Source organism: Lissotriton vulgaris, chromosome 7 (genome assembly GCF_964263255.1).
Source record: "Lissotriton vulgaris chromosome 7, aLisVul1.2, whole genome shotgun sequence".
In the NCBI taxonomy this organism is placed as follows: Eukaryota; Metazoa; Chordata; class Amphibia; order Caudata; family Salamandridae; genus Lissotriton; species Lissotriton vulgaris.
Window position 1 is genome coordinate 1,523,910,802 of NC_141695.1, and position 24,893 is coordinate 1,523,935,694.

Below are 24,893 nucleotides of genomic sequence, written 5' to 3' on the forward strand. Positions count from 1 at the left end.
CAGCCAACTGTTCAACGGGGTCCGAAATTAGAAAGAGAGACTATTTGAGCAAGGTTCAGATTGCGCATGTGTTCCAGTATTTGTTGAAGGGATGGAGTTTCAGGTCTCTTTTGAAACCAGGGAAGGGGGGGGGGGGGTTGCATCTTAGGTCCCTCGGTAGAGAGTTCCGTATGCTGGATGCATTTCCAGAAAAAGAGCGAGCCTGGGTTTATTTCCTTTTATGTTTGGGAGGAATGAGAAGGATGTGTTGAAGATTCTTAGGAGTTCTGGTTCTTCCTGAATTTCGTGAGTTTGTTTTCTAAATATTCTCATGTATGTGAGTGAAAGGCTTTATGGGTGATACAGGCAGTCTTGTAAGTGCATCTTCCTTCGATTGGAAGCCAGTTGAGTGCAGGAATGATGTGTTCTAACCGTTTAATATCTGTTATGAGCCGGACTGCCTTGTTTAGTACTGCTCTGAGGGAGGGCGAGGTGGGTTTTCGAGGTCCCTGTGAGGATAGCATTCCTGTAGTCAAGTTTGGAAAGGACCAGAGATTTAACTACCGACTTGAAATCATCCGAGGGAATTAATGGTTAGATTTTTTTTAGGTGTTTTAGTGTGTACAGCGCTCCTTTGGCTTTTTTTGATGTGATCCTTCATTGATAATTTTTGTCCATGGTGTGAAGCCTATGGATTTAGCCGAGTTGGATAGAGCGGGAGAACAATTTAGAGCCTTCAGGTTGATGAGCCAGTCTTGGATTGGTAGATGGTTACTTTTGGAGGAGAACAGAATAACTTCTGCTTTGGAGTTAAACCAAGATTGTATCTTACTCAGTGTGACCTTGAGATGTGGGATGTCACTGGCTGATTTGATTTTTTTAGTAGAGTTGAGTGTCATTGGCATAAAGGTGACATTTGATCCTTGCTTGCTTCAGGATGATAGTAAGGGGTTCCATGAAAAGATTGAAGAGTGAAGGGGAGAGTATTGAGCCCTGGGGGTCACCAAGTGTGACAGGTGTGGGTTTCGAGAGGTAAGACTTAATTCGGATTTGTTGTGAACAGTGTTCTTGGTAAGATGTGAACCATTTTAAAATGGTGCCATTGATACTGGAGCGGATCTTCAGTGACTCCATTAAGACTGAGTGATTAACTGTATCAAAAGCAGCCAATACGTCTAGTAGGATAATATGCATGCATCTCCTTTGTCTAAGGATCTATGGATGTCATCTGAGATATTGAGCATGGCAGTTTCTGTGCTACAGCTTTTCCTGAACCCTGATTGGAAGGAGTCATGTAGGTTGAATCCCCCTATATGTAGGTTGAGTTGTAAGACGCATTTTTTCATAGTTTTGACTGGGAATGGGAGGTTGGAGATAGGTCTGAGGTTGTTGAGATAATTTGGGACTGCCCTAGGATTTTTGAGAATGGGTGTGATTTGACCTACTTGGAGGGAATCCGGTACACAACCCGAGGTAAGAGAAGTATTGATGATTTTTCTCCAACATGGGGCAATGATGTGGTTTAGATTATACACTATGTTTGAAGGGAGGGGATCTTTAGTGTGTGAAGTGGGCTTTAGTTTCTCAACTATACACTTTCTAACAATGCTGTATAATGCTAATACATTTACGTTATTCACCTGATGCTCCGTGGAAGAAAATAGAGATGGCTTTGCAGTGGGATACTTATTGGAAGGGTGAATGAGCAGGAGCAAGTTGCACATGACACCAGAAACTGCATACATTTTAAAATAACGGCCCACCATACAAAATTGTGGCTTAACTATTCAAAGCATTATTCAAACTTCAAATTGACCTTGGTAAATAGTTTCAGGTGGAACATCATTAGTTGATTGGTTGCAACTCTTTGCATCATTTCAAATACTAATTATCAAAAATAATTCTGCATATTTTGAAAAAACGTTACAAAAATACAATCAAGCACACATTGTCAGAACTTGTGTTCTTTTCCCACACAGGTGAACAATACATAGCTGGATTTAGTGGAAGCAGAGTTCAACATGGTTGCAGTAAAAATTCATCTATCTCATTTGAGGAAAGTCCAACAAGGAGGAAAATCCATGACGGGGTCCTAAAGACCATAAACAATGGGTCCAAATGTATACTGAAAGGAACTAACCTTGTGATTAAGAACCTTACCAAAAAAGATAAAGGCTGTTACTACTGCCAGTTGAAGAACATAGCCACCAGGACCCTCTTCCGTCTGAAGAACCAGGTTGAAGGTAAAATTACGCTGTGATTTTAAGGGGCTTTGCTTTGTCTAAAGAATGCGCAAAGATAGTTTATCTGTTCAGTTCAGTTCAGTTTAAATAAAGTTAATTTGGACACATTTTTCTGCTGAACTAAATTATTAAAGTAACTATATCTAAAGCATAGTTTATCGGCCCAGGCTGAATGCTCCATCTAAAAAGTAAATAGTTACCATTAGGTTGATACAAGTTTGACAAGACATAGCATAGCACTGAAAATAAAGGTTCTAGAATTCTTTGCTGTGAATTTAAAACACTGGGCAATGCATAAATATATGAGAACTTACTATAAGAAGCACAGACACATAACCTCCTCGTTCATCTTCCTCATACATTCCTTGCATATGAGATGATCTTTCAGCTCCACAGACATGGTTTACCTAGCTCACTTTAAAAACTTCCTCCCATATGGTAGAGAATATCCAGAAGCACTAAAAGAGGTCACTTTCTAAATGCACTAGTTCTTTTTACTGAAATGAACACTAAATTTTACCTACTTGGCATACAGGTATGGTGTATCCATGTATTTCTTTAATAAATGTTTTTTTCCTTCTGAGACTAGCTCTAGCAGTTTCAATCTTTAACTGTCTTGCTGGGCAGATGGGACAATTATACCATATAGCCATAACTGACTTGCAGAGCAGCCAAAAGTGACACTGTAAAAATTACAAATATATTTATTGGCATCTGTAATTACCTACTTCTCTGTATGTTTTGGTGCTTCTGTCAGTCACCAGGCCATTACTTACCACATCCTTTCTCAGGATCCAGAAAGACACCACATTTCACAATACTTACCCAAGAAAGGAATAAACACTGACAACATATAAAACCATTTCCAAGGAGCTCGCAAATAACAAGTCACCACACCTCCCCATCCGAGAGGGTACACAGCGCATGCTCCTCCTAGCAATGTAATTTAGACATCCCTGATGGGAGCCTATTTCCCTGCTGTATCAACAATTACCCATTAGAGGGGAATCGCCCATCCCTCTGTAAGTACTTGGTAAAAAAGGGTCCCGACCTTCCCTCACAAGGAATACAAACAAATGATATGCTCTAGGGTTTCTTTATTACATGATAATAGGATGACAAAATAAAGAAATAACTAAACATCACAGTAAAAATTTGTAGTAATCATCAACACATACATATACATAGAGCCTGAAAATAAAAGCATAGTTAGATACAATAAGTACACCTGGAACACCTCACCATAATCTTAGGCGTCTTAACATCTGAAGAAGGGTCCGTCTCTCTTTCCCTCTCTGGCTGGGTCAGGACTCTCTGTTGCACAAACACGACTGCACGTCTGCACCGTGATGTATCACCAGACCGCCAAACCACCAGACCAGCATCTCAGCATCTCTGAATCTCAGAACCTCCCCCTCTCTCAGACCCCCTTTCTCTAATATAGAACTCTATCCTCTATCGAAGCTTCTGGAAGAACCCGCCTACCTTTCTCACAAGATTCCTGTACCTTTCCACAGCAGGCACCCAACAGCAGCTGGCCAAGCATTTTGTTATGGCGCCAATGCGAAGAAGGCACATTCCTCCTGATAAGAACTGGTCTGCTCTGGTTCACTGCCGGTGAACAACACATGCAATCTCAAATATCACCTCTCACCTACAGAGGCTCAGAAGATGGCTGCAGTTTAGAATATGGAGTTGCTCAAGCATAGGCCTCTACTACTTGGAAAGCAGAATGATATTAGACCACGTCACAGCCAATAGGCTAAAGTCATAATTCACCTAACTCAAATAACACTATGCACTTAATCCCTCAGTATCCATTATGGAGCACCTCTGTGCACCATCACCAACAACACTGCACCTCGACATCCCATACCTTCTATTCTTTGGCAAGATTATTCTAATGCAAGACCATCCTACATTAAGGCTAAAGTAGCATAGCACACTAGAATCAGTACATAATGGTGGTGATCGAGGTCATCACAGATCATCAGACCACTAAAGTGGCTCATTCACTACAGCATCATAACATGACTTCATCTAGGCTGACTGAATGGGATGTCTTTAACGTAGTGCATAGGGGCGGTTGCTTAGCAGCCTCTATGGGAGTTTGGTGTACACTCAAACGAGACCTAGAAACTGCAGACCAGGCACTCCCTATATTAGAAACACAAAGACCAGGAGATTCTGAGTTGGGCTAGGCCCTTTTAGATGCCAACGAGGAAGTGGCCACACAAACATAAAGATTACAGGGCTTTGACTATAAGAAATATGTGGAGAACACCCACACAGAGCGGGATAGAATGGGATCCTTACTGACTTGGTTGGCCAGAGGGTTCTCCAATACTTTAAATTGGGGACAGCAAGGGATGTATACTATATCGGCAAGAGGAGGTAAATCAGAGATTTCTGGAGTTCTACACCAACGTCAATAGCAGCCAACTGAGACAGGAAGAGGGAATTATCAGGGAATATAAAGCTGATATTCAACTTCCCACACTAGAGGTAGAGGAGGCGGATGTGTTAGGGGCCCCTATAGACAAACTGGAGGTAAGAGTAGCTATTAAGGGACTTGATAGAGGTAAAACACCTGGTACAGATGGGATACCAAAGAGTTTTATGCTGCCTACGAAGAAGAATTGGCACCCAAGTTAGTAGACTTGTGTGGAGCGGCTATGGAGGAAGGCCACCTCCCCAACACCACCTGGGAGGCGCTGATAGTCCCTCTCCTCAAACCAGATCAATCCCCATTGGAGTGTGGGGTGTACAGACTACTATCCATGCTTAACCTAGACTTTAAGATACTCCGAAAAATACAAGCAACCAGGTTCCAACCATTAATGACTGACCTCATACACCCGGATCTGACGGGATTCATCCCAGGGTTGAATAAGGCGCTCAATATGCTGCGCCTTATGGCACTTGTGGAGGGGTGCGACAGGATGGGGTGGAGGGGCTAGTCTTTGCTGCTGATACGGAAAATACCTTCAACAGTCCTCAATGGGAGTTCCTGTATGGGGTCATGAATAGAATGCGACTGGGGCAAAGTTTCTCAAAATGGGTCAGAATGCTCTATACAAGACCATTGGCGTGGATCAGTATGGGCCGAACCATCTCATAGCAGGGCAGAGTGGAGTAAGACATGTGACAAGGATGTCCCCTCTCCCCGCTGTTGTTTGCCCTGTCTATGGAACTGCTGGGTTGCCTATCCCGGACTGACTCAAAAGTCCTGGGGATATAACTTGGGAACAGTGTACATAATATTGCCCTGTATGCTGATTACCTGCTGCTGTTCTTGGGAAACATAGGAGAAGACTTACCTGGTGCTAAGGCACTGATGGCAGAATTTGGGGAAATGTCGGATTAAAAATTAACTGGCAAAAATCCAGACTTTTCCTGCTAAACAAGTGACCGAGACCTCCCTGCTGGCCTGGATAACCTTCAATGGGAACCCAGATGCCTGGAATAACTAGGTTAGAGAATATACCACTCCTGCTCTGAGATATATCAGGGTAACCTGGGGGCAGCCATATGCTCTTTGAGGACTAGCATGGAGTTTTGGAAAGGCCTTCTGCTTTGATTAGCGGGGAGGGTGGTGCTTTTAAAAATGGTGGCACTACCACAATTACTGTATTTTTTCACAGTGCTTCCAATATGGATACCCCCAAGGTGGCATAATGACTTGCATTTATTAGTATCGAATTTCCTGTGGGGCACGGGCCGTAGACGGGTAGACCTGTAAACTATGCAGCATCTGACTGCGGAGGGGGGCCTGGCAGTCCCCGACTTCTGGAGATATTAACTGACTGCCCAATCGCAGTGATTGGCCCGCTGGGCGGCAGATCTGCAATCACAGGCATTGAAGCGGGTCCGCTTACACCAGACTTGCATGTACTATAGGAGTTGTTGATAAGAGTAGGCAGAGCTCCACTAGATGACACTGGTGATGTACAAGTGATACAGTGCTGTTGCAGACGCTGCCTCCAAAAGAATCAAACACGGGTACCTACTCACCTGATCTCCCCGTAACAATATTACAAATACTACCACTGGGGGACAATAATAGGGCCACATAGATTGGATACAAGCATGGGCATCAGGACTGGGAGACCTGTATAGAGAGGGGCCACTCCTCCAATTTGAATACTTCAGAGAGTGATTTAACCTCCCCACGGTCACTTCTTATTGCACGCAGGAGTTGTGGTGGCGATCCGCTCACACTGGGGAGCAGGAATGTCTGAACTGCCACACCATGCTTCCTGTAGCTACATTGGTACGCAGGGGTAGAATCAAGGTGATTACATGCCTCTATAGGGCTCTGGATAGGGACACTCTTCAACCACTTAGCATTCTCCGCCCTTGATGGGCTGAGGACCTTACTATCCCCCTGGAAGACAAAGCTTGGGAAAATATACTGACCGGGACCCCTAAGATCTCAAGAAATACACATTTCCAAATAATTATTATTATTATTATTTTTTTTTAATTAAAATTTAAATCATGTGTATGCAAAAATATCTTTCCATTATAATACAGTTTCCTATACATCAGTTTAAATCTTTTAAAACAGTTAGGACTAATTCATCTTAAATATCTTGTGCAGATAAAAAACATCATATTTTAAGGGAGAACAATAAATATCACAATACAAAAGGCAGAAAATACAAAAAAGAAATAGATCTAGGACTTTCTAGCATCCCTCCGGCTAGTTAGGACCAATTCATCATAAATAACTTGTAGCAATAAGAAACATATTATATTAAGGCAAATCAGTAATTATAACAATTAAAAAGGCAGAAAATACATAAAAGAACGCTATCTAGGACTTTCTGGCATCCCTCCATCTTTTAAGAGGGGCCCAGATATTCTGCCCCAGCACCCTCATCTTCCTTCCCCTTCGGGAGTATAAGGCGGCTTCGATATTATGAATGCCCAGTAGTCTGGATAACCACATCTGGAATGAGGGTGCCATAGAGTCCTTCCACCGTGCAGCCAACAATATGTTTAGGACTGCGACACTCTTAAGTTGTTCCTTCTCTGTCTGTTCTCTGATTCCTCCAGCTTCTAATGTATGCCTTTTCTCTGGGCATCATGAGCCTCCACCATTGTAACTGCCCTTAACGTTTCACTCTCAGCGCCCATTACCCTATCCTCCAACTGTGTAACTCTTTCCCTCATATTAGAGAACAATTTGGATAGTTTACCGACTACTCCCTGCATTTTCTGCAACCCTACCTGGGTTTTCCTGCTTAGTATACACAATGGTTCTGTCGGGCATGCCAACTGATTTCTTCAAAATATATATCCATCTTTCCAAGATTGTCTCTTATTTAGTTAGAGGTTATTTTATACAATCATGAAATGACTGCATTTGTCAAGGAGCAAATCCCATACCAAGGAGAACAGTATAACACTGTAGTTTTAATCATTGAATTAGTTTCATTCATGAAAACCTTGTTTTTGATACATATAAATTAGTCAAAACAATTCCACATTACTTCATAATAAATGGCGCATATAAATACAGTGCGTGCAAAGTGACATGTGGTGCACTCGTGAAAAAGTGAATTTGTATACAACAAGTGAGTGAGGGGAGAAAAGGGAAAGGGTTTGGTGTGTTTTTTTCTAAACACTCTATAGGCCAGTTTCCGTATTTAATTATAATACAATCAGTACGCCACTTCACTTGGCCTTAGTAACTGAATGTTCTGAACTGGTCAGTTGGTGGTAATAGCGCCGACGTTTCGACCCTTGGACGCCTTACTTCCGGGTCTAGGGCGTGTCTTCTTCAGGACTTATGAGGATGGGGTAGTGAAATTGCGCCTATGGGCCATTCTTGAAATAGGAGCCCAGTGGGTGTTCGGAATAGTCACCCTTCAATTAGAGCCATCCGGCTTCTAGAACGTTCGGTTCCTGACGATTGAGAATAGCGAGTCCCTGTATGATTTCCACTGCTGGTCGGGACATTCCTTATCTATACATCAGCCACAACAAATTGAGCGATCCTGACGATTGAAAATAGCGAATCCCTGTATGATTTCCACCTCTGGTCGGGACGTTCCTTATCCATATATCAGCCGCAACTAATTGAGCGATCTGGTTTTTCCACTCGTCGTGTCAGATTGTTGATCAGCCGTGTGCACAGGGTAGGAATCCCTCCGTGCGCCGCACTAATGCACAGCCGGCAACTCACAGTCATGGCGCACCTCCTCTCTGTGGGCCAATATGGCCTGATGAATTATGTCCAGTGTGGAGGGTCCTTCGGGTTTTGCGGCAGCTGAGGATTTGTCGCCTGTTCTTGAGAGTGGGGTGTTAGCTGAGTAATCCCAAGATAGGTCTTTTCTCTGCTTACTCCCTTTACCCAAGGGAGCTGGACCTTTTTTTGTTGTTGAAGGTAGATCCTCATCGCTCTCTTCCAGATCCAGATCTGATTCCAAGCTGCTAGCCCCCTGTGATGTACTTAATGCATCCTCTGACCACTCTGCTTCCTCAGTCAACGAGAAGAAGCAGTCGCTCTGTTTTTTCTCCTCTTCCCCACCGTCCTTCACCGCCATAGTTGCGGCTTCATGCCCCATTTGACTTACAGTCTCTTGATGTATTGTAGGGGGCCTGTATTTCCTTAGAAGCATTACTAATGAATTGCTCTCCTTTTCCCATCAGAGGAATACCATTTAGATTAGAGGACAATGTACTTGTGGATGACTGCATGATTTCCATAGATTGACCCTACAATAACTTCTGTTGATGAGCCCCCTTTTTTCCAATATTAAGAGAGATGCCCGGGCATACAGCTTTGTCCTGGGTTACAATGTCTAAGTGAAGCGTTATTTCAGGGCTCCCACCGACATCAGCCCAGCCCCCCACTGCTGCCCCTACCGCATCACCAGGAATCCCCTCAAGCTGATTCCCGGGACAGTACTCACTGTGATCGCTGCATCTTTATTCCGATGTAGCAGCTCCACCACCGAGGGTCCTGCTGGTTTCAGCCTGCTGTTGCCTGCAGTTGTACCGCCCTTCCCTCTTCTCGATTCTACCGGTTTTGTTGTTTGGGGAGTTGTCCCGGGGAGTTGTCGATACCTGTCATGACGTTCTCGTTAGGGGTTGGATTTGCCTCACTCCGCGCTCTTCTCGTGGCGGCCGCCGCTGCTGCTTTCGTTGGGACGTTCACCGCGATCTTCGGAGCCATCGTGGGGGCGCTGGTGAGCTGAAGCAGTAGGCACTGCAGGTACACTGAAACTCAGCGCCGCACTAGGAAAGGCGTTCCCAGACAGTATGAGTGCCTGCCGCCAAACAGCATCTGACGAGGGGTGAGTACAGCATCCGACACCGATATAAATGGGGAGTGGGATTCAGAGCAGGGAAGAAAGCGAGATTGCTCTCACACCGGGCATATTACGATCCGGACCGCTACCCTCTAGCTCCGCTAGCGTCCACTAGACGAGCGCCATCTTGCTCTCTCCAAATAATTATTTTCTTCATACTACGCAGCGCATACCTCACAGCTGGACAAATTAACAAATTCTTACACAGGATGACCAGGATGCGGTGAAGTGGGGGCAGAACTCTTCCACATGCTCTGGACATGCCCGGAGCTAAAGAACTACAGGAATGAAATCACTAACATAATTGAGGCAATCATAGAATGCCCAGTTGTAGGAAACTGGCTCTATATATATACTACACCAAATTGAGGTATAGTGTGCTAAGTGTCCAGGTGACCCCAGAGTTAGGCAGAGGTTAAAGTTAGATAGAACCTTACTCTCTAATTGTGGTAGAGTGGTTGAGCAGTAAGGCAGTATCAGAGAACAGGTTTAAGCATTAGATGTACACACTCATTCAGCAAATGAACTCACACACTCAAGAACAAAACTGTAGGCCAATTGTTTTGGAATATAACATATACTAACCAGGCAAGACCCACAACTATTTGCGCAGCACTTAGATCAGCAGCGCTTTTTCAACCCGTTTTATATTTGAGTTAATATTTTGTTATTTCTCCCCTGTTTTTAGCGCCATCTACTTGCTCAATAATTGTAACCTCACCGCATTTCGTGGCTCCTCTGTCCCTCGTTGTGGATTAGGCAGCGCCATCTTGGGGGTATTCTCTTCACAGCAGCGCCACTCAGGGCAGCGTGCTAGGCGGCGTCAATTACTGCAAGGTATTAAAGGGCGGGCTGGAACTTGGAACCGGACCTCTAACCAGGCAAGACCCACAACTATTTGCGCAGCGCTTAGATCCGCAGCGCTTTTTCAACCACTAGGCTCGAACTCGGAATAATTTTAAAAGGACCCGTTTTATATTTGAGTTAATATTTTGTTATTTCTCCCCTGTTTTTAGCGCCATCTACTTGCTCAATAATTTTAACCTCACCGCATTTGGCGGCTCCTCTGTCCCTCGTTGTGGATTAGGCAGCGCCATCTTGGGGGTATTCTCTTCACAGCAGCGCCACTCAGGGCAGCGTGCTAGGCGGCGTCAATTACTGCAAGGTATTAAAGGGCGGGCTGGAACTTGGAACTGGACCTCTAACCAGGCAAGACCCACAACTATTGGCGCAGCGCTTAGATTAGCAGCCCTTTTTCAACCACTAGGCTCGAACTCAGAATAATTTTAAAAGGACCCGTTTTATATTTGAGTTAATATTTTGTTATTTCTTCCCTGTTTTTAGCACCATCTACTTGCTCAATAATTGTAACCTCACCGCATTTCGCGGCTCCTCTGTCCCTCGTTGTGGATTAGGCAGCGCCATCTTGGGGGTATTCTCTTCACAGCAGCGCCACTCAGGGCAGCGTGCTAGGCGGCGTCAATTACTGCAAGGTATTTAAAAGGACCATGACAGCGCGCAGCGGTCGTGCGCAGCGGGAGCACGCCGGAGTCACGCCAGAGTCCAGCCCGACTGTGCCCGTCCGTGCACGGACGGGCCCAGGGGCTAGGACTGCTGGTTCTATCATTAAATACTCGTCAGATACTCTACATGACTTACACTCCAATAAGGTAAGGTTGAGCCCAAATATTATTGGCACGTTAAAAGATTTACATATCCTGAAACCCATTAGAACAAGTTCTCATTTGGGTCAACTTGAATTGAAGGTTGGGAGTTTGAATACTCGATCTCTCCATAAGCACCACCTAGAAATATTAACCCTTTTGCAAGAGGGAGATATAGATATTTTAACCCTAACCGAAACATGGCTAGATGATAATTCGGTACCGGATATCTTAGCAGCTCTTCCGGAAGAATATGATGCGGTATGGCATAATCGCGCAAATGGGTCACGTGGCGGAGGAGTTGCAATTTTATTCAAAAAGTACCTGAGAGTCGAAAAGCTTATGGCGGAATCGGTGGATTTGGCAGACCTTTTGGGAATAAAGGTGATTTCAAATAATTCATGCTTTGCGCTTTTTACAATATATCGGCCCCCAAACACCACTGTAACATTTAACGATCTTTTTGCCCCCATTCTATCAGATATCTGTACTAGATACCAAAAGGTAATAATAACCGGTGATTTCAACTTACACTGGGAAAAAACGCCTAAAGACTCGATATCTCGACAACTGGAGCTTTCTATGTCCATAAGTGGTCTGAAGCAGTTGGTAGAAGGTCCCACGCATAAAAGGGGACATATGCTTGACCTTGTCTGGACCTCGGACCCGGAAGTGATGATTCAAGATATCCTACCCTGCGTTTGGTCGGACCATTATTTGATTAACTTTGGTATTTCCATCAAAGGGAATTCCATAAGCACAGTCCCAGAAACGAAAAAAGTTCGTCAATGGAAGAAGGTTGATTTGCAAACCTTAACAGTCACTCTTCCACACTGTATTAATCCCCTTAGCGGCAATCTAGACCAGGACTATATGAACTTAACTAAAAATCTAACACAGGCGATCGATCAGATTGCTCCGGAAAAGCTACAAAAAGCCAAAGGGCTGAGGAAAGGCGCTCCTTGGTTTACCCCTCCTCTGAGAGAATATAAGAAAGAGCTCCGCCGTGTGGAAAGGCATTGGAGGAAAACAAAGGAGGAAATAGCTCATGAACACTACAAAACCAAATTAAACTCTTACAAGAAACTGATTTTGACAGTCAAAGCAGAATATTTTGATACTCGTATCAAACAGGCGCAAAATGTTCAGAAGGAAACGTTTACTATTTTGAGTGAATTGACAAAGATACCGGTCAAAACTGAGATAAAATTTGACAGTAACACCTTTCAACAGTATTTCTCAGAAAAAGTGCAAACTATTCTCCCTGAGATTAAAAATAATACAGTTAGCGGTTTTACTCCATTGCAGAATACTGCTGTCCCTCAAGAATGTATCATCTCACGCTTTCCTGAAATAAATCCTACCAAGCTTGAGCAATTGATGAATAATATCAAATCTGGCTCTCCTGCCGACCCCTGTCCCCCTAGGATTTTCCGGGCGGCATGTCCCATCTTGGAGAAACATATCCTCTCCTTCCTTAATATGTCACTGCAGAAGGGATACCTTCCACCTAGCCTTAAGGAGGCTCGGGTTAGACCTTTGATAAAAAAAACAGGAGCAGATTCAGCCAACTTAAAAAATTATCGACCGATCTCCCAATTACCATTTCTATCAAAAATTCTAGAGCAACATGTGCTGCAAGATCTATCCTCTCTTCTGGAGTCTCACAATCTTCTCCATGGGCGTCAGGCGGGCTTTCGGGCACATCACAGCACAGAGTTAGTGATGCTCTCTGTGCTGGATGAGCTTAGAGGCATGGCTGACAGTAGGAAACCAAGCGCCCTGATACTTCTAGATCTGTCAGCGGCGTTTGACACTGTCAGCCATGACCTGCTCCTGGAAAGAATGGCCAGTTTGGGAATAAAAGGTGTAGTCTATAAGTGGCTAGAATCCTTCCTAACTGGGAGACAACAGAGGATTCAACAGGGAGATGATCTCTCTAATGTAGGCATGGTGGAGTGTGGAGTCCCGCAGGGCTCAGCACTATCTCCACTACTTTTTAATCTCTACCTAAAACCCCTGATTGAGTCTTTAGTGCACATGGGCTGTCGAGTGTTTAATTACGCCGACGACACTCAGTTGCTTTTTAGCATTGAGAATTCTACTGAAGCCCAGGCGCATATGCTAGAAGTTCTTAGGTATACAGTCAGCTGGATGACTGTCAACCTATTGAAAATCAACCCTGAAAAGACAGAAGTCCTGGTGATATCTACAGGAACATCACCCTGGGGTGATGGGTACTGGCCACAAGAACTTGGTCCTACCCCAATACCAGCAGCAAATGTAAAAAGTCTCGGCATAAAAATTGACTGTGGTCTGTCAATGTCTGCCCAGATGTCTACGGTAGTTGGCGTGTGTATCGGTCTTATTAGGCAATTACGTAAGCTTGTCCCTCTCCTTTCTCAGTCGATGCTCCGCACGGTAGTGTCAGCCACGATTATATCACGATTGGACTATGGCAATGTCCTTTATTTAGGCCTGCCAAATAGTCTGATCAAGAAACTACAGGTGGTTATGAACGATGCTGCACGCCTGATTTTTAAGCTTCCCAGGAAAGCCCATGCCTCCCCCTACTACATACGCTTCACTGGCTTCCGGTGAAGCAGAGGGTGGAATTCAAGAGCCTGTGCGTTGCACATAAGGCAATACATGGACAAGCACCGGTCTATATCAAGGATCGTCTGACGCGTTACAATCCGAAACGATCACTTAGATCCTCGGATGCTCAACTGTTGTTTTGCCCTCGTTTCAAACTGGCAACAAAGGGTGGAAGATCCTTTTCCACACAAATCCCATAGCTGTGGAATAAGTTGCCAGACATGCTTCGTAAGGAGGCCAATCTTCTACAGTTCAGAAAACAACTGAAAACAACATTATTCAGGGAAGCTTTTGGCCCTTCTTAATTATAAGATATTCTATTCCTTCGCTAGCCTGGAAAATTTGTTGTGTTTCTTGGTCTGAAAGCGTCTTGAGACCGGTGGGTGAGCTGGCGCTATACAAACTAAAGTAACAATAACAATAAAAATACTGTTGTTTTATTTTTAGAACCAAGCAAGCCTGGCACATTACAGTAATAAGTTGCTGAATGTAGAACAGTTTGAAAATGCAATAGGAATTGTACTTTGTTTGATTTATAGGAGATGCAGAAGTTTGCACTACTTAGCAAATACAGTACATTGAAATGAATAGACTTTTTTAGTAAATTACAGGTAAGTTACTTTTTACAATACTTTTCTAACTCAGTGCTGGATACCTAGTTTTAGCACTGGGACATTTCCTGCAAACAGGTAAGTAAATAAGTTTTAGTAAATTTGTGTGATTTTTAAAGAATAGTTTTAGATTTCAAAACTCTACACTTGGAAACTTTTTGGAAGAAAATTGTCAATGTTATCCTATGGAGGAAAAACAGGTTATCAGTTATTATTATTTATTATTATTATTATTATTTGGAATCTTATATAGCGCGTGGTTACCCTCGGGCATCCCAGCACTCGAAGGTAAGGTTCAAAGGTAAGTTATCGACTGTGGGAGGTAAGGTTCTGGGGTTAGACTCAGGGGTCCCCCAGGGTCAGTTATGCACTCTTGGTACACCCTCAGCTGTACTATGGCAGCCGGGTGCAGAGTGTTGAGACCCAATGTTATCCTATGTAGGATAGGGGATCACTGGTTGGTGGCTGCTGGAAAGCAGGCCACTGGGTTGTGGGAGCAAAGCTCCTGGATTTTAGCTCAGGGAAAATAGGGAAACAAAGTAGCACTAAAGGTGCCCTCTCAGCGGCACTAGGGCGGCCGGGTGCAGGGTGCTGTTTTGATGTTGGGTGCCCTGTTGTTTTCAATGGAGAGACTTCAGTCGAAAGAAACAATGCAGGTTCGGGGACGAAGACCTTATGGGTGCGACCACCACTTTGAGGGGCAAGTTGGGATGTCTTGGGTTGGCTAGCGTTGGCAACCGTTGGTTGTGGCACACAAGGCTGTGGGTCATTGGGTGCAGGGGTGCCTTTTGGCGTCAGAAAGTCTTACCCACTCTTGGTCACGAAAGAGGGAGGTCCTCTGGATTGAGGCTGCAGGCGTCGGCTGGCGTCTTGAGGCTGGTCTTGGGTCACCAGATCTTGGGTCACAATCACCGGGGAAACCTCCTAGTGGTGTTTTTCCACTTGAGCTCGGCGGGTGCAGAGAGGGCTGTATTTGTGGTCTGCGGCTGCTGCCAGAAGTTGCAAGTTGAACAGGTCCGCTGTTCTTGGGAGACACAGTCTTTTGAAGTCAAGGCAGGCAGGTCCTCCAAGGATTTTGAGGTTGCTGGCTGCAGGGTCACAACAGGGTTTCGCAGGAGCAGGTTCGAGGGGAGACAGGCCTTTATGTTTGGGGCCAAGTCAGTGGGCATCGTAGCTCTGCACGGCTCTTCGATCCTTCTTATCTTCTTTCTTGTCATTTGTGGATCAGAGAAAGCAAGGTTCAGGGTGCCCCCTAAATATTATATTAAGGGGAGTTACAGGTAGGTAGAGGGCAGGGACCAATGGGTCCCTTCCCTAGTGTGGGTACACCCCCTATTGTGCCACCCTCCAGTGGGAGGAGGCATGAGCCTTTCCCTGGATGGTTGAGTCCCCCCATCCTCAAGATGGTGGGGACTCGTAGTTGTGCTTCCCCTCGCCTCCCCCACCTGAGGGGTATAGCTGGCAGAGATGGGCACACCTCTCTCCCTCACTTGTTTTACCTGCAGGTTCTCCCCCCAAAGAGACCAGTTGCTGCAATCAGCAAGTGGTCTGGGAAGCTCACAAAGGAGGCATGCCTTTGAAGCTTCCCCTTCGTGAACCCTGCCCATCCTTGGGGAAGAAACCTGGCACATCGTCCCAGGATGTGCATTGTTTCAGGCCCCCAAGAGCAGCAGGCTCTCGACCTAGGGGTGGAGAAACATGTCTGTTGATGGCAGCCTAAGCAGCCTCTCAGTCGGGACACTAGAGGTCGGTTTGTTTTCAGGGGGCATCTCTGAGATGCACTATGTGTGCATTTTTTATTAAATCCCACACTGGCATCGGTGTGGGTCAAAGTGCTGAGAGAGAAGTTTGATACCAAACTTCTCAGTTTTCAGTGTAGCGATTATGGTGCTGTGGCGTTTGTAATGACAAACTCCCATCATCATATACTCTTAATGGCAGCACTGCTCTTACAGTGTCTAAGAATGGACTTAGACACTGTTGGGGTACAGGGCTCATGCAGCTATACCCTCACCACTGGTATAGTGCACCCAACTAGAGGGGTGACTGATCTATGCCAGGGCAGTGGGTTGTTGGCATGGCACACAGGCGTGTGTGTTCTGTCGACTCTTCACTTTGTTCTTCACCAAAACAGGCAGTGTGTGTGTGTAGTGGTACAGGACCTCTAAGGGTGGCACAATACGTGCTGCAGCCCTTAGAGGCCTTCTATGGTCACTGTGCCCGGGGAACCTGAGTGGCAGGGACCCAGGGCACACCAAGTAAAAGTGCATCAGTAGTCTTGGCAAAAAGTGGGGGGGTTACTGCAACAGAAACCCAATTTAGTTACAGCTGATCCTAAAAAATCAGTAGAGGCAATGGAACTAGAGGCAAACAAATTTGGCGAAATCTCGGGGTATAAATTAAACCAGACCAAAACTCAAATCTTAATCAACAGCAATAGCAATATTGTCGATGAAAGGGTAACGGATAAGGCAATGTATCTCGGTGTCAACCTTACCGCTAATTTAAACAATCTGGTTAAACTTAACATGGCTCCTCTAATGAAATAAACGGAAAAATGCCTAAAAAATGCATAATCTACACCTTACAATCATAGGAAGATGCAATCTAATCAAAATGGTATATCTTCCTAGATTTTTATATTTTTTTAGAACCATTTGCTTGAATTTTGAACCACTTTTATTTAAGGAAATCGATAACATTTTTTCTCGCTTCATATGGAGCTATGGGAAAATACGAAGATCCAATAGATTTATTACCCTACCAAAAGAACGAGGAGGTTTGGCACTCCCAAACCTTAAAACCTACTGGTGGGCGACAATACTTAAGTATAGTAGCCAGCTGCTCAGGAATAATCAGGACGATCGCTTAGAAAGATCTGTTCCCAACCCTCAGGAACTTATTCTTGGCAATCAAGCAAGCGCACACTTGTGGCGACTGACTTATGACTGCCATTTTAAGAAAGTACGCTTCAAAACTTTAAAGGGTATCTACGCTGCCTGGAATGACATCCGTAAACATCTAGGGCTAGGCCGGTACTCGTACTATACTACTTTTATAGGCAACAACAACCTCCCGGATATCTTTTCTGACATGTGTATGACACGGTGGACCAGACTTGGTATAATCCAAGTAGGTTCTCTTTATGAGTCAGCTGGTCTGGCCTCATTCGAGTCTCTAAAACACAAATATGGCCTAGAAAATAGGGACTTCTTCAAATATTTACAGGTCAGGAACTATATCATGAAAAAGGGGGGGGGTAGGGTAGCTCTTCAGAAAAACGAGCTAATAGAATCTATTGTTCATTGTAGTAAAGTAAAAATTGGGGCAATATACACCAAGTTAACCACTGGATTCCCGGATGATATGGACAAACACATAGATAATTGGCAGAATAAACTCGGAATCCCAATTATACCCATCCAGAACGCATTCCAGCTATCCCAATCGATACTAATGTCCTCAAAACTGCAAGCACAATTCTACAAAACTTTCTTTCTTCTATACCATACCCCCTATATGCTAGCTAAATGGAGTACAGGTAAAGGGACATTTTGTCCGAGATGCATGATGCCTGAAGTAGATCTAATACATATGTTTGCTACTTGCGGGGCACTATGTACCATCAGACGTGAGATATCCACCTTTTTCTCTGAAATATTTGAAACAGAAATTGTCATTACAACACCGGAAATAATATTGGGGTTTGATAGTGCGAACCACCCAGATAACATGAAGGGACTTCTATTTGTCTCCATGGCGGTGCTTCGAATCTGTCTTGCCTCTTCTTGGCTGGATAATGTCCCCTCATCTTTCCACCAATGGCAGGCCAGACTACTCTCAGCCTATAGCTTGGAAAAAGCAATATACAGCAGGAAGGGTGTCAAAAAAAAAGAAGGGTTTAGAAATGTGGTACCCACTTACACAATGGATCGAAGGTCTTGGATAGTAACTTAACTCCATTTTTTTTTTTTAATTTTTTTTTTTTTTATTCATTACTTAAATGCAAATGTTTATAGTCTTGTCTTAAGGGTATAGTTACTCGTCATGTTTAGTTAGTCGATGTTAGACGATATGATCAATAATATCGTGCAACCATGCCTGTATTTGAGTGGGTGGAGGGCGGGGGGGGGGCTCCTTAATGTTTTGAAAAATTATGTGTAATAAAAATTGTTTTAAAAAAAAAAAAGAAACCCAATTTCCTACACCAGTTCCATGTGCTCCAGCACACTGTCTCTTGTCCCTAATTCCCCACTACTCCAAAACATGAGTCACTAGCAGTTTTCAAGACCTGACCCGGATATTGGCTAAAAGAGAAACAACACGGCATTGGAAGACCCCTGCAGTGCCTTGTATTTCAATATGGAAAAGGGAATTGGAATAATGGGCGGGATGTGATGAAAGGATGCTCCTTAGAAATGCCCGTCAGGGATTGGATCATTAGAGAGGGCCAGAGCCTGGGAAGCATTGGTGGATAATGCAAAAGACCTGGAACCTATATTAGGAGAATCCACTCCAGTCCTGAGTAACAGAATTCGGTCAGGGAAGGAACCCAAGCTAAATTGTACTTGCCCTAGCACAATTAATGCTTTGAGCAACAGGGTAGGAGATAGCACAGTTGAGATAACACTATAGCTAGAGAATAGAACATCGTATTAATCCTTAGCTTATGGTAGGTATCTAAAACTTGGGAAGGGAAACTGGGTCAGGGCTGAAAGTTAATTGTTTTATTTGCATGGCATATTATTGAAAGATAACACAAGTAAGAGTTAATACATTGGGGATGCATAATGAGAATGATTCAGAATGAATAATTGAACTTTAATGTTTACCTCATGACAATTGTAAAACATAATAAAATATGTTTAAAAAGCATATTTATTGCAATCATTAATGAGGCAGAGCCCATTATATTTCCTTTTTTTCAAATCTCAGTGCTTTAAAGAGGGCGGGTTTTGAACCATTTAGTGGGATGTGCTATCTCACTGCTATAGCAATCTTAGAATTTACTGCCAGTTGCTGTAGCTAGTGAGATTGAAGATATACTTGTTCCTGACTGCATAGCGGCCATCGTGAGATTTTAAAGCTCCCAGTTTTGCATTTGCGTTTTATTTTTATTTCGACATTATCCCCTGTTTGTAATCTCCAGTCCACCACTTGCACTATAATTGTTTAAAACCCACCGCTGTTGGGCGGGCCCTCTTCCCGGTTCGCATTCACTTCGTGGCGGCCATATTGGGTGTACTTGGGGACGCCTGCCGGCGCCACTTGGCAGCTCTGACGTTCTAGTCGCCAGAAGGACGCTAGATGTCTTAAAAGGAGGGAAAATTAGGTGCTCGGTCTTGCTAGCGCACCAGAGCGTTTCCTGCGTGCTGCGTGTTGTTCCTGACTGCATAGCGGCCATCGTGAGATTTTAAAGCTCCCAGTTTTGCATTTGCGTTTTATTTTTATTTCGACATTATCCCCTGTTTTTAATCTCCAGTCCACCACTTGCACTATAATTGTTTAAAACCCACCGCTGTTGGGCGGGCCCTCTTCCCGGTTCGCATTCACTTCGTGGCGGCCATATTGGGTGTACTTGGGGATGCCTGCCGGCGCCACTTGGCAGCTCTGACGTTCTAGTCGCCAGAAGGACGCTAGACGTCTTAAAAGGAGGTCATGCTGACGCACAGCGGTCACGCGCAGCGGGGACGCCGGATTTCCGCCGGAGTTACGCCTGAGTTCAGCCCATCCGCGCTGAGGACGTGCTGGACGCAGGACCCCCTGATTCTTCTCATTTGGTAACTTGTGGTTACACCTCTAGGGAGATACTGGCTCTTAAACCGTCCCCTTTGCCCTGCCATCATAGATTTTCACCGGAAGGCATATTACACTCCTCCCTTTGCCACACCTGCAAGTTGGCCCTTCTGTCCCCCGCTGCCTCTAAGAGCAGGCTTCAAAACTCGTCGACGTCAGATGGGCCCATTTCTTCTAGAAAGGGCTTTCTGGTCAATGCTAGGTCCCTTATTAAAAATAACATCGCCTTTCACGAGTTCGTGTCGGATAGACAACCCGATTGGGTGTTTGTAACGGAAACATGGGCCTCTGAGACCTCAGGCCACGATCTATTGTTGGCAATTTCTGAGGGCTTTAAATTTCTTAGACAGGATAGATTCAATCGCAGAGGGGGGGGCTTGGCTGTTCTCTGTAAAGACTCTCTGCCCTGTACTATAAAAGCTCTATCTGAGGCCTCGGACCCATTTGAAGCACTGTATTTTTCTATTCTATGTGCTCCCTCGGTCTCTTTTACTGGTATTCTCATCTATAGACCGCCTGGTCCGAGAGCCGGCTTTAGCGGTGATCTTCTGAAAATTCTTGAACCCTATTTTGGTAAACCCCATCTTACCATCTTAGGGGACCTCAATTTCCATTTGGATAATCTGGGGGACAATGATACCGCTATGTTAGTGGATTCACTTGGAGCTTCTGAGTTTACCCAATTGGTTCATAGCCCAAACCATTGGGCGGGTCACATCTTAGACGGGCTGTTTACCAATGACCCTAGATTTTCAGGTGGTCTTCCAGTGCCTCTAGCTTGGACAGATCACATGGCGGTGCCTCTTGAATTAGTACATGTCTCGGCGGAGACGCTGGCCTCGGCTGCTATTAATAGAGGAGCCAAAAGGAATTATAAGAATATCACTAATGAAGCACTTGCCCCCTACATAAAGATCACCGGGTACTCGTGTCTGAGAGAAGCTGATAAGGCAGCCTACGAGCTTGCTAATTCTATCACCAAAGCGGTTGATGAACTAGCCCCTGCATCTTATCGATACTCAGCGCGACGCAAATCTTCTGCTCCGTGGTTTACAGAGTCATTAAGACTTCTGAGACAGAGCTGCAGGAGACAGGAAAGAAGATGGAGGAAGGCCTGGGACCCCTCCGAAAGAGACGCACACAAGCGCCTGTTCAGGGACTACAAGGCTAGGGTAATTAAGGAAAAACAGATGTTTTTCTCAAATCTTACTGCATCCATGACCTCGTCTAGGGAACTTTTTAAGATCGTGGACTCTCTCTGCTCCCTTCAAGAGCCTGACCCCGTTGTGGGCTCACAGGAGCTGTGCAACAAAATTTCTGAGTTCTTTCATAAAAAAATTGAGGATATTTATCATGCGTTGGAAATTCAGAGGAATATGTTGGGAGACTCTTCCTCTCACACTCTAGCTAATCTAGAGGTCTGGTCGAGAGATCCCACCAAGACCCTCTCTCATTTCCCGCCGCTGACCCTTGATGGGCTTGATCTTCTGCTGGACCGTATAAAGTCGGCCTCTCCTTTGGACCCATGTCCTCTGAAGGTTCTGAAGGAATGTAGAAACACGCTCCTCCCGCCTCTTCTTGAAGTGATGAATGGTGCCATGGCTCAGGGTACTTTCCCTTCGGCTAGGAAAAAGGCGATAGTGAAGCCCCTCTTGAAGAACCCCACCCTGGACCCCGAACAGCTCAAGAATTTTAGACCCATTTCCTTGCTACCTGCCCCAGCAAAAATGCTCGAGTCACACCTGAATTTGCACCTATCTTCTTTTCTGGATTCCGCGGGGTTCCTAGACAGCTCCCAGCATGGATTCAGAAAAGCCCATAGTACTGAATCAGCTCTTACTATGGTTGTGAATAACATCCGCATGAAGGTGGATTCAAGCCAAACCACTGTGTTGGTCTTACTTGACCTCACAGCAGCATTTGACACCCTGTCTCCGTCAACTTTAACATCTCGTCGGAGGGATGCATAGATCGCGGGCCGGCCCTGAGCCTTCTGCACTCTTTTTTACATCTTGGAGAGCAGAGAGTCATGCTTGGTGAGTTCCTCTCCCCTGCTAAATCCTTGCGGTATGGGGTGCCACAGGGGTCGGCCTTGAGTCCGACCCTATTTAACATCTATGTGGCCCCCCTCGCTAGGCTAGTAAAATCGCAGGGGATGGAGGTCGTGTCATACGCCGATGACACCCAAATCATGGTGTCTCTGGCTCACTCTGTTACGACTTCCGCCGTCAACTTTAGGAACTGTATGCAGACAGTCGCGGAGTGGATGATTCAGAACTCCCTAAAGCTGAACAGCGATAAAACAGAGATCCTGGTCGTTGGCAAGGACCAGGACATCTGGTCTAGCGAGTGGTGGCCTCCATCTTTGGGAACTTGTCCATCTCCCTCCCAATCGGCCAGAAACCTCGGCGTCATATTTGACACATCACTATCCATGACTCTACAGGTCAACAGAACAGTGCCACTTGCTGGGGGGTCATTAAGATTCTGAAAAGAATCATGCACTACCTCTCCCCCCAAGCACGTAAGCAGACAGTGGTGGCATTAGTGGGTTCCAGGTTGGACTATTGTAATGCCCTTTATGCAGACTCCAACAAGGGCCTTATTCAGCGCCTTCAGGTTATCCAGAACGCGGCTGCGAGATTTGTCCTGGCTCTACCCAATGCATCTTCGGCTACAATGGCCAGAAAGAGCCTGCACTGGCTCCCTATACAACAGAGGATTTCATTTAAGATCCTGTGCCTGGCTTATAGAGCTCTCGCAGCTGGTCCTCTGGACAAGCAATAGAAAATTCTCAATTAGGAAGATAACGATTAGAATAAAAATATGTATTGATTTTATAAGGCAGTCTTTACTCATTTGACATTAGGGTGGGAAGAGAGAAGGAATCAGAACAATGACATACGACAATATGCAAAACCTTTATCATTTAACATTAGGGTGGGAAGGGAGAAGGAAACAGAGCAATGACATACCCACATTGAATATTTACCTAGAATGGTGTGAAGAACTAACCCTGGCCACGGGTCAGTTTAAAGGACAGAACCCCGAAAGTACAGGCACCATAGAAGCAATTATTATTATTATTATTATTATTATGTTTCTTATATAGCGCCTGAATCGACCCCCGAAGGGGTATCTCCGCGCTTGCCTTGGGAACCCGTCCTGGCTTTTCCCTGTGAGATAGCCCCTACAGGGCATCCCCAAGGTGAAAGCCAGGCATCCCGCCGCGGGGGGGCCGTTGTGGAGATTAAGCAAGCTTAATGCCCAGAGTTGCAGAGTGTGAACCCATGATTAGGTCAGGCACCGAAGCGAGAATGATCAAGTCCATGGACTTTTGAGCTCAAGACCCTGCCGCGTCGGGAATTGAACCCTGGTCCCGGGTCTGACCTCTGCTTCAGGGTCTGCCTGCTCTAACCAGTGAGCCACACTTCTCCACTTCACTTCACCAAGCAAGCAGGTGCAGATCAGAATCAGGACAGGTAAAACCAAATTGGATCAGGACAGGACCACCACAATCTAAGACCGGCACCCACAGTTAACGTTGCAACGCCTGCGTTACTCCCTCTCTGCAGCTAACAGCCTGAACCCGGTAAAAGTTATCGACCTCTCCGACAAAGTGCTTCACCAGCACTTCAGCTCTCAAACCCCGATCTGGGTTTCGAACCTTCTGACAGAGGGCTCCGCCAGCACCTCTGCACCCCGATCACCTATTGAGTGCGTTGGGTCAGTGACAGGTCAGCTATTCGGACAAGTCGGACAAAATAACTAGCTAAGCCTACCCTAGTTCTACTATTTTCCAGGTCAGTGTACAACCCCCCAATGTTGCAAGTGTAAGGATCCCCAATTTTGTTTGGACAAAAGAATGAGGAGAGGTCATCACACCATACCAAATGAAACTTTTTAGAATGAATATTATTTTTTGCGGTCCCACCCATCAATTTATTTTCCCACGTATGTTTTATTCCACCCGACAATGAATGTTCTATTAACAAATACATTGTTATAACATATTAGCAAGTTTTCTTCCGTCTGGGTTCAAAAGTTCGTTTTCCCATGTGCATCTTCCAGTGCGTGGTAGCTTGGCATTGCTACAAGTTTGGATGACTTCAGTTCTCTTTAGAGTTAGACATGCGCAATGTGGGTTTTCAAGATCGAGTAATAGTATCTCCCAGGCCCAAGATTACGTTACATGAAAAAATATAAAGAAACAGTTTTAGAACACAGAATAAATGAATGTACTGTATACCACTTATCTCTACTCTATTCCCATTACTTTATTTTAACTATTGCATTAGAAATTAGGCAAAACGAACAGCTTAGCAAAAGCAGCAGTGCAAGCTTCATGCATGCTGTAACACAGAGCAGCCATCTTAGTTCTAATGCGCAGAAGCAAAAGGTTCCCACCAAAGCAAAGAGTACGTCATGTCACGTGAGTGTGACAGACGCATGCGCAGTAAGAAATCCCACGTAGCAGTGGCCATTTTTAGTGCAAGCGGATTATCGTTAGTAGAAACACATATGCAGGCTTCTTCTAAATACCCAATGTTTTGGGAAATGCAATATTAATAAAACAAACATGTTGATTAGTACATTAACGTTATGTCGAAAAGACTGAATACGAGCAAGTCGCATTACGTGGAAATTCTTGCTCCATCACCCCTCCACTGAGATTACCAC

The 24,893-nt window shown here is 44.9% G+C and overlaps 1 protein-coding gene across 2 annotated transcripts in view; it reads left to right on the forward strand.

Annotated features, from left to right (window-relative positions):
• The window catches only part of LOC147705924 (B-lymphocyte antigen CD19-like), a 911,795-nt gene that overhangs the window by 284,494 nt on the left and 602,408 nt on the right, over positions 1 to 24,893 (forward strand). For both annotated transcript variants that reach the window (XM_086928997.1, XM_086928998.1), the window contains exon 3: positions 1,959 to 2,222. In XM_086928997.1, the coding sequence (XP_086785123.1) occupies positions 1,959 to 2,222 (264 nt within the window). The remainder of the gene's footprint in view (positions 1 to 1,958; positions 2,223 to 24,893) is intronic.